Source organism: Oncorhynchus mykiss, chromosome 7 (genome assembly GCF_057628025.1).
Source record: "Oncorhynchus mykiss isolate SJ-2025 chromosome 7, ASM5762802v1, whole genome shotgun sequence".
Taxonomy (NCBI): domain Eukaryota; kingdom Metazoa; phylum Chordata; class Actinopteri; order Salmoniformes; family Salmonidae; genus Oncorhynchus; species Oncorhynchus mykiss.
Window position 1 is genome coordinate 60529843 of NC_143028.1, and position 14141 is coordinate 60543983.

General features: G+C 43.3%; 2 protein-coding genes across 2 annotated transcripts in view; one reads left to right on the top strand and one right to left on the bottom strand.

Moving 5' to 3' along the window:
* Positions 1–5023, bottom strand: part of LOC110528295 (paxillin) — a 58958-nt gene extending 53935 nt beyond the window's left edge. Inside the window, exon 1 of the mRNA XM_021610243.3 lies at positions 4742–5023. Within this exon, the coding sequence (XP_021465918.3) occupies positions 4742–4754 (13 nt within the window). The 5' untranslated portion in view covers positions 4755–5023. The remainder of the gene's footprint in view (positions 1–4741) is intronic.
* Positions 5024–5943: 920 nt separating this feature from the next.
* LOC110528296 (coiled-coil domain-containing protein 63) lies at positions 5944–12831 on the top strand. The gene is made up of 9 exons (XM_021610245.3): positions 5944–6079; positions 9178–9300; positions 9913–10094; positions 10204–10388; positions 10529–10746; positions 10899–10973; positions 11159–11351; positions 11689–11880; positions 12600–12831. Exons 1-9 carry the CDS (start codon positions 5951–5953, stop codon positions 12743–12745), a joined length of 1443 nt encoding a protein of 480 aa, XP_021465920.1. The 5' UTR covers positions 5944–5950; the 3' UTR covers positions 12746–12831.
* Positions 12832–14141: the final 1310 nt, after the last annotated feature.

Here is a 14141-nt window from a genome sequence, read left to right on the forward strand (position 1 = left end):
GGGTGATGATTTAACAAAAGCACATTCACAAAACAAAGCACAATCTTTGCACGAATGTACATAACCATAAACATCAATGTCTTTCTTAAAACCAATACACAGAAGTATACATTTTTATTTAAACCTGCATATTTAGTTAAAAGAAATTCATGCTAGCAGGCAATATTAACTAGGGAAATTGTGTCACTTCTATTGCGTTCAGTGAAAGCAGAGTTAGGGTATATGCAACAGTTTGGGCCACCTGGCTCGTTGCGAACTGCGTTTCTTCCTAACAAAGACCGTAATTAATTTGCCCGAAATTGACATAATTAGAACATTGTAGGTTGTGCAATGTAACAGCAATATCTAAATTTAGGGTTGCCACCGGTTCGACAAAATACGGAACGGTTCTGTATTTCACTGACAGAATAAATGTTTCATTTTCAAAATGATAGGTTTCCAGATTTGACCATATTAAATGACATAAGGCTCGTATTTCTGTGTGTTTCTTATAATTAAGTCTATGATTTGATAGAGCAGTCTGAGTGGTGGTAGGCAGCAGCAGGCTCGTAAGCATTCATTCAAACAGCACTTTACTGCATTTGCCAGCAGCTCTTAGCAATGCTTGATTCACACCGCTGTTTATGACTTCAAGCCTATCAACTCCCGAGATTAGGCTGGCAATACTAAAGTACCTTTAAGAACATCCAATAGTCAAAGGTATATGAAATACAAAATGGTATAGAGAGAAATAGTCGACGTGTCATAATTCCTATAATAACTACAACCTAAAACTTCTTAACTGGGAATATTGAACCACCAACTTTCATATGTTCTGAGCAAGGAACTTAAACGTTAGCTTTTTTTACATGGCACATATTGCACTTTTACTTTCTTCTCCAACAAAGTCTGGCTATGCATCCAACATAGTTGCTGGAAGCATTCTGGAAAGGAAAATGTGAAAAGAACAGCATGAGCCAGTACGGTTCAGGTTGTCCCCTATAGTGTGAATCAGGCATAAGAGTCAGTAGACACCATGCTGTTCTTGCGTGTGTCATGTGACCCCGTTTTGCTCAGTCCTCCAAGTGTCAGGGCAGCACTTTTTTTAACATCCAAAATCAGATTACACATTTAAAGAAGGTATCTCACACATCACATGGCATCTTAAATCAATATCATGAGGCATACTAATACAGTTAAGTTAAGATGTTATTCTGGTGCATTTTTTGCATCAAATTAGGTTGTTTTTTTTCTCCAAGATGACTGACTAAATTTGACCTCATGGTTGCCATGTATAACATACAGACCTAAAAACACAATCCCACCCACCCTTCAAATACGATTTGCCCACTACAATATTGCGTTGTTGTGTGAGTTGGGTGTGCAAAACCTGTAAAAACAATACTGTAGATCGGTGCCTCGGACTGTCAAATACCTTAAAACTTGTATAGCCTAGTCAGTTTTGAGACTGCGATACAATGAACTGGGAGTGCTTTCTCTAATGACTGGTTGTGGGTACCTAATGATGATCGAAGCTACATGTTCTACACATACAGTACTACAGCCATTCCATGTTTGCAGCAAACCATAGCATGTAGGCTAGCTATTTTGGGAAGCATGTTTATATCACTATTCATTACTAAGCCCATAATGTTTCTAGCTGACACAGATCTTCTCACATAAACGTAGGCCTGTTCATGTGGAGCAAGGACATTCCATGTAAAAGCAGATTAATTAATTTTTTAAGACAACAGATGGTGTCACATTGTGGACAGCACGCACAATTAACCCCAGCAGTCCAACTGTGGCTGGAGGGGATGTGACTGACCCGTTAGCAGAATGAATGAACTCCCTACTCATCCGCTGTACATGGACAAGATAATTGGCTCAGATCAAATATGACAGGACAGACGAGGGAACCCAGATGCACACACAGTAACAGGTGCACTTGGCAACAACTCCCCAGCTTGCTGCTGTCCTCACACAACTTATCTGGCAAAACGAAGTTACATATATATTCCAGAAAAAAAAGTCAACGTTTAGAGACGAAAATGAGAAAAAAGAACAAGTGGCAGCAAAAAGAGCAGGGGAAGGAACAGATATGTTCAAACCTCAGGCTATAGTGTATGGTTCAAACCAAAGACTATATACCAACGCCCTAACTTATGAAGCAGCAGAGGTGTGCCTGGGGCTACAGATTCTTCATCAACACTGCAACAGTGTTGCTAGATGTGTGTATGGAACGATTTTAGTGACAACAGATACTGTATTTGAATTGAATATTTATTTTGAAACTGAATTGAATGAATATTGCATTCAGTTTTAAAAATGCAATTTATGCTTAAATTCAATATGGTAAACACTGCATTAATTGTCTGTGTATCAAGCTTCCAAATTTATTTCAAGTTCACCAAAGTTGTATATATTAAACTTCTCAGATGCATTCAGATTTCAAATTGAATTCTCTAAATTCAGATTCAAAATCGAGACCACATCCTGGTTCTTTGCAAGGAATCGTAGCATTTGGTCTATAAGCTATGATAAGCACCCAACTTCCTACTTTTTAAAATGATTATTGCTACTACTATATTGCTGAAAGCTAAGGATCTCTGGAACATGACCATGCCTTCGGTTCCCCTCTGATGCTCACAGGAGGAGCAGGAGGGAGTGTGGCAAAAACAGCAATTTGGCCCTCTTAGCAATATGCAGTAGTTGAATAGGCGCGTCATAGTTATTCTCGATTGACTGACTGGGTTTCGAACCAGGTCTCCTGCATGTCACAAGACTGTTAGCCCACTTAGCTAAAGCCCATAGGGATGAGATCACAAAGTTAATGTAAAGGACGACACACTGCTTGCTTAGGAAGTACCACTTCTCCCTCATTCAGCTCATGTCGAGCTTCAAACTCAGGACCTTTGCCTCGAAAACCCACATGACCGCCTTCCAGAAGTTTCGCAACCCACTGCACTATTGAAAAAGCCTTTCTTCAATTGAAGAGGGGTGGCACTTCAAGCTGATGAGTGAGTTTATTTTACCTCCCAGTGACCCCAGAGGTTGAGCTGAGTGAGTAACTTGTCTGAGAGCTGAGAAGGTACATTGTCCCGCACACAGGAGACTTGGGTTAGAACCCCATCAGTCAAACTGACATCTCCAGGTCTCAGGCAAAATGGTTGCTCATCAAGCCACCTCATAGTCCCATAAAGCTCAGCTGGTAGAGCATGGCGCTTGCAATGCCAGGGTTGTGAGTTCGATTCCCATGGGGGACTAGTACGAAAAAAAGCATGAAAATGCACTCACTACTGTAGGTCACTCTGGATAAGTGTGTCTGCTAAAGGACCTAAGTGTAACTGTATAATGTTGCACCCTCATGAAATGGGGTGCACAGATCCTTCTGTCACAGAAAGTGTTGTTGTGCAGGAGGCCTGAGTTTGAATCCAGTCAGCTATATTGGTGCCATAATCTCTAAGTATGATGTTAAAAAGGGGTGAAACGTAACTATGGGCTTTAGCTAAGTGGGCTAGCACAGTCTTGTGACATGCAGGAGACCCGGTTTGCACCAAGTCAGTCACAAGAGAAAGATTAATTAGGGAGTGGAAAAGTTATCCTTAGAAGGGCTATTAAACCATTTCGTAATGGGGACCAAATAGATGTATTTGTCACACTCCCTTCTATTGTGTCCATAGAGGGGAACTGAAGCCTTCAGTAATGGGGTCATATTCACTTGTAGCGAAATGTATAGGAAGAAAATAAATTAAACATGCCACATTGGCTTCAGAAACCTGTTTAACACAGATGGTTTCATTCTATCTGTTCTCCTTTACCTCTCCTGGCTGGCAAAGTACCAGGATGTTGTCTATGGTTTTGAATCAGATTTTAGAGAACTGCATTTGAAAACAATCTGAGAAGTTTAATATATGAAACTTTGTGGTCAACTTGAAATTATAGTTTGAACCTGAGAGACAATGAATGCAATATTTACCATACTGAAAATGACAAATATTGAATATCAGTATTTAAATTCAATTTTAAAGCTGAATTAAATAATCATTCAATTCAGTTTCAAATCATGAAATACAAGTTCAATTTATGAATTCAATGATTCAATTTGTGCATTACAAATTCTAAAATATTACAGTACATTCAAATGCAATATCTAAATACAAATTCAAAAACATTGAATTCAAATAGTTTGTTGGCCGTGAAATCACTCCATAAGTGTGCATGCATGGTCGCGGTCATCAATTTAGTAGTATTTTCCATCAGCAATGTACGGGGCAAAAAGGCTCGAAACAAATTTGCAAATGTCATGAATCAGCTAATTAAAAAGTTGAGTTCAAGTCAACAGATCTGGGAGAGGCGGCATCGATTGAATCCCTGCCTGTATTTAGCTGGCTGTGCACACATTGCTAACACAGAACACATGTGTTATTGAAAACAAATGTGGGAGGATTGCAAAGTATCCATGCGTATTGGCTAGCAATTGATTCAACAATAATCACGAATTAGCTCCTTCCTGACGCCAAGGCAAAAAATCCCGTTTTCAGAGCCACTGCGCGCGGCCTCCAACCTGCCGATTCCCACGCTGTGTAGTAGGCTAGCTGGATAATAATTGGCTCTATAACGTTAGCGACATTTGTGGTCATGTACTATAGTTAGCATTCCTGATGAACAAGTGCTATGCAGGTAATTTGGTAGTACCAAAAAAGTGGAAACAATTCGAACGCTCTACTGTTAGCTAAGAAATAACACCACGGGAACTTACCTAAATCATCCATGGTGGTAGCAGAAGGAATCAGCGCTACACTATGAACGAACCGGGCCGGTTGTCCTTTGATTCGATTGTCGGTAGCTCTACCTACACTGTGGCTTCTATATAGAAATTCCAATAATCTGAATGCAGTACAGAAGTTTTCAGTTAGCTGCTTCCCTGCTACACTCAACAATAAAATGCAGTCATGGGGACAAGCAGCTCACCCCCACCTGGAGCCTTCAAATTTACCAGTAAGAAAAGTCTGGCTGCTGTACTTAAACTTTTAGTTATAGGCTGCCATCTAGCGGAAGTGGGCCAACTAGGTATGTTTAGATTAAATCAACAATGTGGGATTTGTTTTTCAGTGAAATGGAAGACCCCACCACTTGTTTTGAGGTCTTTATTTGGCAAGCTAAATGGCACGCACACAATTCCAATTTACACAACAATGTCTCTTAATTGGATATGTATAACCTATCTATAAACGTAAATCAATTGTAGTTGCATCTAGTCCATGTACAGGTTACCCGATCATGTTTCACCATTCCCCCCAACCTAATGATTGAACAATTGGCATTGCGTCAGAGGTGATCATCATCGAACGATTTAAGAATTCGAAAATGCGTTCTAGAAATCACGTTACTCCATATATCCACAATAGCAAGTGAGGTCAACATAATTGATTTATATTTCTTTATATTTTATAAAGTCAACGTATCATTAGCCTTGTCAATATAATTTAGAAACAGTGGAGACATTGGTGAAATACCAATCATCAGCGAGATAAGTTTAAAAATAATAATTCACAAACTAAGATATCGAAGACTACACGGCCTAGGCCGAAACTGGTAAGTAGTGCTATCTGGAAAATTGTGTGTTTTAGCCCGGTAGGCCAATCGGAAATGAATAATTGATTAACGCATGTGTACCCTTACAAAAAATATTGCAGTTTTGAAACTAGTAACTGCAGACCACTGTGGTATATTGAATGCAGTAATTGCAGAATAACTGCAGTTACACCGCAAAATGACTGCAGTAAAAAAAACGTATTATTTTGGATGCAGTATGTGCAGCATGCTGTAGTTATACTGCACTCTAACTGCAATCTTTTTTTGTAAGGGTAATTCTTGACCAAGTAAAATCAAGAACGAGGTCTGTCCTTTGAATCTGACTGCATAACCATTTGATGCATTTTCCAATGATGTCACACAGGCCAAAATAATGCCCCCCCAAAATCCGAAAAAGACTGACAACCTTCATGAGCAACACCAGCGACTCCTTGTGGATAATGACAGTTACCTGGTTGCCATCCGAAAACAGAAGGAACATCTTGCCAGTCTGGACACCAAGGTACAGTATGGCCAATTAGAATGACTGTTGCTAAATTACTGGCTAACTGACTGTTGCTAAAATCTTGTTTTGTGAATAAAGTATTGTATTGAAGTATTGATTTGTGAATAATAATAATAATAATAGTAAAATGGCACCGGAGGGGAAGGCTGCCATCTTACCGGCTCTTAATAACCAACCATGCTATTTTAATTTTTTTTTTGCATTGTTCGTAACTTGTTTTGTACATAATGTTGCTGCTGTCTCTTATGACCCGAAAAGAGCTTCTGGACATCAGAACTGCGATTGCTCACCTCAAACTGGACGAAGAGTTCTTCTTCAATGAGTCGGACGGGAGGGATATAATACAGACACCCGACCAGGCCCATATCTCCATTATTCGCTGGAGAAGGTAACACAGATTTCGCGGAAAGAGATCAAGGTGCCTTGTGAGGATCATGCGACGAGTGGCTAATCTGCACTTGCCTTCCGTCCTGCTAGCTAACGTTCAATTGCTGGAAAATAAATGGGACGAACAGAAAGCACGTTCATCCTACCAACGGGACATTAAAAACTGTAATATCTTGTGTTTCACCTCGTCGTGGCTGAACGACGACATTAAGAACATAGAGCTGGCAGGTTATACACTCTATTGGCAGGACAGAACAGCAGCCATTGGTAAGACACGGGGCGGGGGCCTATGCATTTATGTAAACAGCAGCTGGTGCACGATATCTAAGGAAGTCTCGAGGATTTCTCGCCTGAGATAGCCAACAGCTTATCCTGAGATACTCTATCTACCTAGAGAGTTTTCATCTGCATTTTTCGTAGCTTTCGACATACCACCACAGACGAATGCTGGCACTAAAAGCGCACTTAATGAGCTGTATACGGCCATAAGCAAACAGGAAAACTCTCATTCAGAGGCAGCGCTCCTAGTGGCCGGGGACTTTAATGCAGGGAAACTAAAATCTGTTTTACCTCATTTCTATGAGCATGTTAAATGTTCAACCAGAAGGGATTTTTTTTTTAGACCGCCTTTACTCCAGACACAGAGACGCATGCAAAGCTCTCCATCGCCTTCCATTTGGCAAATCTGACCATAATTCTATCCTCCTGACTCATGCTTACAAGCAAAAATTAAAGCAGGAAGCACCAATGACTTGGTCTATAAAAAAGTGGTCAGATGAAGCAGATGCTAAGCTACAGGACTGTTTTGCTATCACAGACTGGAATATGATCCGATGGCATTGAGTACACCACATCAGTCACTGGCTTTATCAGTAAGTACATTGAGGACATAGTCCCCACAGTAACTATACGTACATACCCCAACCAGAAGCCATGGATTACAGGCAACATTCGCACTGAGCTAAAGGGTAGAGCCGCCGTTTTCAAGGAGCTGGACTTTAAACCTGGAAGCTTATAAGAAATCCTGCTACGCCCTCCGATGAACCATCAAACAGGCAACGCTTCAATACAAGCCTAAGATTGAACCATACTACACCGGCTCCGACGCTCGTCGGATGTGGCAGGGCCTGCAAACTATTACAGGCTACCAAGGGAAGCACAGCCAAGAGCTGCCTAGTAACACGAGCCTTCCAGACAAGCTAAATATCTTCTATGCTTGCTTCGAAGCAAGTAACACTGAAACATGCATGAGAGCATCAGCTGTTCCGGACGACTGTGTGATCACACCCTCCGCAGCCGATGTGAGTAAGACCTTTAAACAGGTCAACATTCACAAGGCCGCAGGACCAGACGGATTACCAGGACATGTGCTCCGAGCATGCGCTGACCAACTGGCAAGCGTCTTCAGTGACATTTTCAACCTCTCTCTGTCCGAGTCTGTAATACCAACATCTTTCAAGCAGACCACCATAGTCCCTGTGCCCAAGAACACTAAGGTAACCTGCCTAAATGACTACCAACTCATGGCACTCATGTCTGTAGCCTTGAAATGCTTTGAAAGGCTGGTCATAGCTCACATCAACACCATTATCTCAGAAACCATAGACCCACTCTAACTTGCATACCGCACCAACAGAGCCACAGAGGATGCAATCTCTATTGCACTCCACACTGCCCTTTCACACCTGGACAAAAATAACACCTATGTGAGAACCTATTCATTGACTACAGCTCAACGTTCAACACCATAGTGCCCTCAAAGCTCACCACTATGCTAAGGACCCTGGAACTAAACACCTCCCTCTGCAACTGAATCCTGGACTTCCTGACGGGCCATACCCAGGTGGTGAGGGTAGGCAACAACACATCCGCCATGCTGACCCTTAACACGGGGACCCCTCAGGGGTGCGTGCTCAGTCCCCTCCTGTACTCCCTGTTCACTCATGACTGCACGGCCAGGCACGGCTCCAACACCATCACTAAGTTTGCTGATGACACAACAGGGGTAGGCCTGATCACCGACAACGATGAGGCAGCCTATAGGGAGGAGGTCAGAGACCTGAGATGATTGTGGACTACAGGAAAAGGAGGACCGAGCACACCCCCATTCTCATCGATGGGGCTGTACTGGAACAGGTTGAGAGCTTCAAGTTCTTTGGTGTCCACATCACCAACCAACTAACATGGTCCAACAAACTAACACACCAAGACAGCTGCGAAGAGGGCACAACAAAAACCTATTCCCCCTCAGGAGACTGAAAAGTCACCGGGGCCAAGCTTCCTGCCATCCAGGACCTCTATACCAGGTGGTGTCAGAGGAAGCCCTAAAAATGGTCAGACTCCACCCACCCTAATCATAGACTGTTCTCTCTGCTACCGCACGGCAAGCGGTACCGGAACGCCAAGTCTAGGACCAAGAGGCTCCTAAATAGCTTCTACCCCCAAGCCATAAGATTCCTTAACAGCTAATCAAATGGCTACCCAGACTATTAAGGTCTGTAAGGTCTACTACACCTGTTGTATTCGGCGCATGTGACAAATCAAATTTGATTTGATATTTATTTATATAGCTCTTTGCATTATACAGAAAATCTCAAAGATGTTTAAAAACATAAGTACATGTAGGCCTAATTCTTGGGCTGGACAATGCATAGAATGAATAGAGTTCAACTCAATTAAACTTTATTGATCCTCTATTCCCCATGGAGATGAAGGAGATGCAGACCAAACTGTTGCAGAGGAAGAAGGAGATGGGTGGTAGGATCCGCAGCCTGAAGAGACCTCTTCATCAGAGGAAGCACATCCGCATCATGGAGGTCCGTGTCAACCAGGTACTGCAGTCATCACCACACAACCCTACATTTACAGTCACACTGTTGACTATTTGGTTTGTTTGGCAGTCATCATCACAGAATACAACATCTATTCAACAACCTTACATTTATCACACAAATCAATCACACATCACAAAACCGTGGCGGTATACATTCAACACTCACAAAATCACACAAACCTACATCCATTCCACACTTGTTGAGTGTTTGCTATGAATCAGTTATGACCAACATAAAAGGATTCTATATATGTAAGATGTACCCAGTATGGCCACGCAATCTGATTGGCCGAGAGCGAAGCGTACATAGCCATGCTAAGACGATGTTTTCCACCATAATTTGCAAATAATAAATTCATTAAAAATCCTACAATGTGATTTTATGGATTTTTTTGCTCATTTTGTCTATCATATTTGAAGTGTACCTATGATGAAAATTACAGGCCTCTCTCATCTTTTTAAGTGGGAGAAATTGCACAATTGGTGGCTGACTAAATACTTTTTTGCCCCACTGTATTAAATTCCTCATTGATTTGGTTCAAACTGGTTTGCAATGTGTTTTGTGATTTGAGCATCATCTCTATAGTGTTCTTATCCTGTGGTTTTGCAGGCCACTAAAAGCTTTGACAAGTTGCTATGCAGCAACCAGGCATTGCGTGATGAGATTGACCACCTGCGGCGCCAGAGGTGCTCCTTCGCCCTTATGTACCAGCGTCTGAGCAGAGAGCTACTGTCCCAGCACAATGTCATGGAAGACCTTGTGGAGAAGTCTGTCCTTGCCTACGACCAGCGGTCAGAGCCACAAACACTATGTCTGTGTGTGTGTTTGTATGTGGTGTGGAGAAGTCTGTTCTTCTTGCACTCTCCCAGCTTAGAAATGTGGGCTGTGTTTGTGTTCTAGGTCCGAGGCCTTGGCCCGCATGCTAGCTGTGAGGGAGCGTAGCAAGAAGGACACGTCTCTCTGCAACACTGAGATGACTGAGCTGAAGAGGGTCATCGACCACGAGATCAAACTCCGCAGCTTCATGGTCCAAAAGTCCAAGGAGAGCGTCCCCATAGGCGAGGACGAAGAGGCCAAAAAGAGAAGTATGTTTTAGAATCACGCTTAACATTATACATCCTACAGTTGTTCATCGAATGGTTTCTTGTTTAGCCTAGAGGCTAGAGGCCTTTCTCGAGCTTCATCAACCTTCTTGCTTCATGGCAGTGTTTTGTCATTGGTGCAGGGGCCGAGCAGGCTCAGCGTGATCGAATGGGAGGAGAGAGTCTGGAGACCTACCAGGCGGTGCACCGGCTGCTCGTGGAGGTGAGCGGCAACAGCGACCTGCGTCAGCTCGGCAGGACGTTTGTGGAGAACGAGGAGAAGGGCTTTGCTTACTTCAACTACATCAACGAGCTGAACAACAATAGCACCATGCTGAAGGACCGCATCAACAAGCTCAAGGTCAGGGTCCACACACATACACGGCATGCACGCACGCATGCACACACACAAACACAGGATGGGAGTTCATGTGCTGTAAGCTTGTAAAACTAGACAACTTATAAACCTAGACAAGGTTATATGACCGTGTTCTGCTACTATCTCCCCCACAGACTGAGATCCTGCACTTTGAGCTGGAGAACAAGCAGTATGATCAACAGTGGCAGGGCCAGCTCAAGGAACTGGAAGTAAGGTTTTTGTTTTTAGGAAGTTTTAGTTTAACTTTGCACAACTTTTCACTGCTCTAATGTGTCTGCTGGTGCTTCCTTGTGCATTTCTCTGTCTGACCATGCTAGTCAGTTTCTCTCCCCTATATCAATCTGTGTTCCCCTTCATCTTTTGACTTTGATGTTTTGTCTCTGGTCCCTCTCAGAGAGAGCTGGAGCAGCGTCGTGGCCGGGCCAATAATTTGGAGAGCCAGTACACTGTGGTTCTGAAGTTTTTGGACCAGCATAAGACGGCCATCGCCCACCTGTTTAACAAGATGAAGTGTAACCCTGCTTCTATCATTGGCAAGCTGGGCTGCAGCGCTCAGGTCACTGATGACAACGTCACCCAGTTTATCGGTAGGTGGACATTGTTGGACAACCCCTCTCTCTCGCAGCCTGTTGGCAATGCTAATGCTCTCAAAAGAACAAAGATTTTAACGGATTCCAAAGAAAAATTCACACACAAGATATTACCAATTTACTATGCCATTTGTAAATAAATACCTGGTAATTTCTGTACCATCAAATAAACTGTATCCAAATTGGCAGTACAGTGTATGTAACACTCACACAGTATCCCACACAGGCAAAGCAAAAGTGGAACTCACCAGACTTCTAGAATGAGCGACACATACTCACCACTAGACACTGACTCATCCCGTCTCATTCCGTCCTGTCCTCTGCATCACCACAGGTATCCTGGAGGAGGAGATGCACCAGCTGTTGATGTTCCTGTCCCAGTGCAGCTACAAGGAGGCCGAGGAGATGGAGCTGCCCCCTCAGAACCTCCTGCTGGTCAGCTGCAGCCTGCTGCCCGCCGTGACCTCCTCTGCTACAGAGGCACCCTCCTTCGACGACAGCACCACTGAAGCACTACTGGGCCTGGGTCAGTACTGGTACAGTAGAGCCTGCACCCCAAATGGCACCATATTCCCTATATTGTACTATGTTGTGCTGTTGCCATGTTGTGTTGCTGCCATTCTGTGGTGTTGTCTTAGGTCTCTTTATGTAGTGTTGTGTTTTCTCCTACATTTCTATTTTTAATCCCAGCCCCCGTACACCCAGGAGACCTTTTACCTCTTGTTAGGCCGTCATTGTAAATAAGAATTTGTACTCAATTGATTTGCCTAGTTAAATAAATAAACAATACAGCATAGTGCATTACTTTGACCAGGGCCAGTGCATTACTTTGACCAGGGCCAGTGCATTACTTTGACCAGGGCCGATGCATTACTTTGACCAGGGCCGATGCATTACTTTGACCAGGGCCGATGCATTACTTTGACCAGGGCCGATGCATTACTTTGACCAGGGCCGATGCATTACTTTGACCAGGGCCGATGTAGTGAATAGGTTTCCCTTTGGGAAACAGCTTTTAATAAACTGAAGGCAGTATAACAACCTGTTGACAGTGTAAATAATAATATAATATGTATATATGTAATATCAGGTAACATTTTCCTTAAAGTCAACACTAATCGCAAGTGACTTTTAGTACTTCAAGTGGAGTGTGTCTGTGTTGGAGTGTGTCGGTGTTGGAGTGTGTCGGTGTTGGAGTGTGTCGGTGTTGTGCTCCATTAACTTTGTGTGTGGTGTGCCTTACAGGCAGCGAGCAGCCTCTGGACTTCCAGACCCTGCGTGAGCGGGTGCTGCCCCGGGTGATGCATACTGAACAGGGTAAGGTGCCCAAGGCCCCATCTGCCCCCCTAAGAGGAAAGAAGAAGGTGGGCTTCAACCCCAAGTCTGCCTGAGCAGGAGCCTCTGACGCTCACAAGACATGGTGCTCACATACTGCGTTGTTTTAATGTCAAAGAAACCATTACAGCATTTAGCTTTAGTCCTTGGTCTCAGTAATCTGTTCATTGTTCAACGTGTCCTTTGCCCCCCACCCCCACCACTGCTTTTGAACAGGTTTGTTCTCATTGTTGGAGGAAATAACACAGCTCATCTAGGCCCTTATCCCTAGTCCCCCACCCCAGGAAAGATACTTCGTTTTGGGCAATGAAATAACAAATGGTGGGTGGCTCAGGGCTTTGCACCTCTGCGTCAAGGTCTCTCAGCATGGCCAGGCACCACCTCAGTGGAGTAACAACAGGCTTTACGGGGATCACTGGCTGACCGCTTAGTGTCTGCCCTGCCTTTGGGATGCATCATGTGGTGTAACGTTACCCCGTAACATGCACTAAAATAAACACTGGGGCTTTGTCTTTCCAAACCCCATGTTTTGATGGAGAGTGTTAGGCCCTTCTGTACCTTGAAGACCTGTGTGATGCCAGAAGACGGCCATCTCTGCTACATCACTGGCTCTCATTGCTCCTCTCTAAATACAGAAGGCTACATGCTCTTAGTCTTAGGGGATCCATAATGCTCTCAGCTGCTGGGCAGGACTGCTACCAAAACAAAACTAAAACTCTGAATCAGTTTACAAACCAATAGAAAAGCTCTCCCTCACTGAACAGATCATTTGAACCTCACAAACTCTCCTCGTGGGCTGTTTGTGCGTAAGCAGCATTCTCCTAATACTATTTTCAACCCATACTGATGTCATTAACCCCTGTTGTAAACTCCTGCTAGTGATGAAACCTTACAGATTAAAAGGTATTGATTTTGTGTATTACTTATTTACAACACAGTGTGGTGCAACAGTTATGTGATCAACTTGGGCAAAATAATTGAGGGAAGCACACACCCATTGATGCATAGACTGGATTTGTTGAGTTGATACAGAATTTCACTTAAGATGACATTCGTTCCAATATGTCATCAGTCATTCAAGTAAATAAAGGACATTGAATATATATTATGCTCTCTAAGGGGATGCTTCAAATTAAACATTTATTGTCATGAGGTGCAAGAAGTAACAAACTGAGGATCTCTCAACAAAAGTTATTTATTGAAAAGTGATCAGATTGTAAAAAAGCTATTGAATATGGATTCAACCGTTTGTCTGACAGACCATTTACACACATCTGGCTTGGTAGTTTGCTTAACCACTGTCGATGACGAGAAAACACAAGCAGATGCATCACAGGTGGCCAGTTTAAAAGTGTCTTGAGCCTTTTATAGTTTTTAAAGGCCAGTGAGTTTCCCTCTGGTTCTTTCCCTCCTCTTCCACTGTGGGGCTGCAGGTGGTGGGGGCTCTAGCTA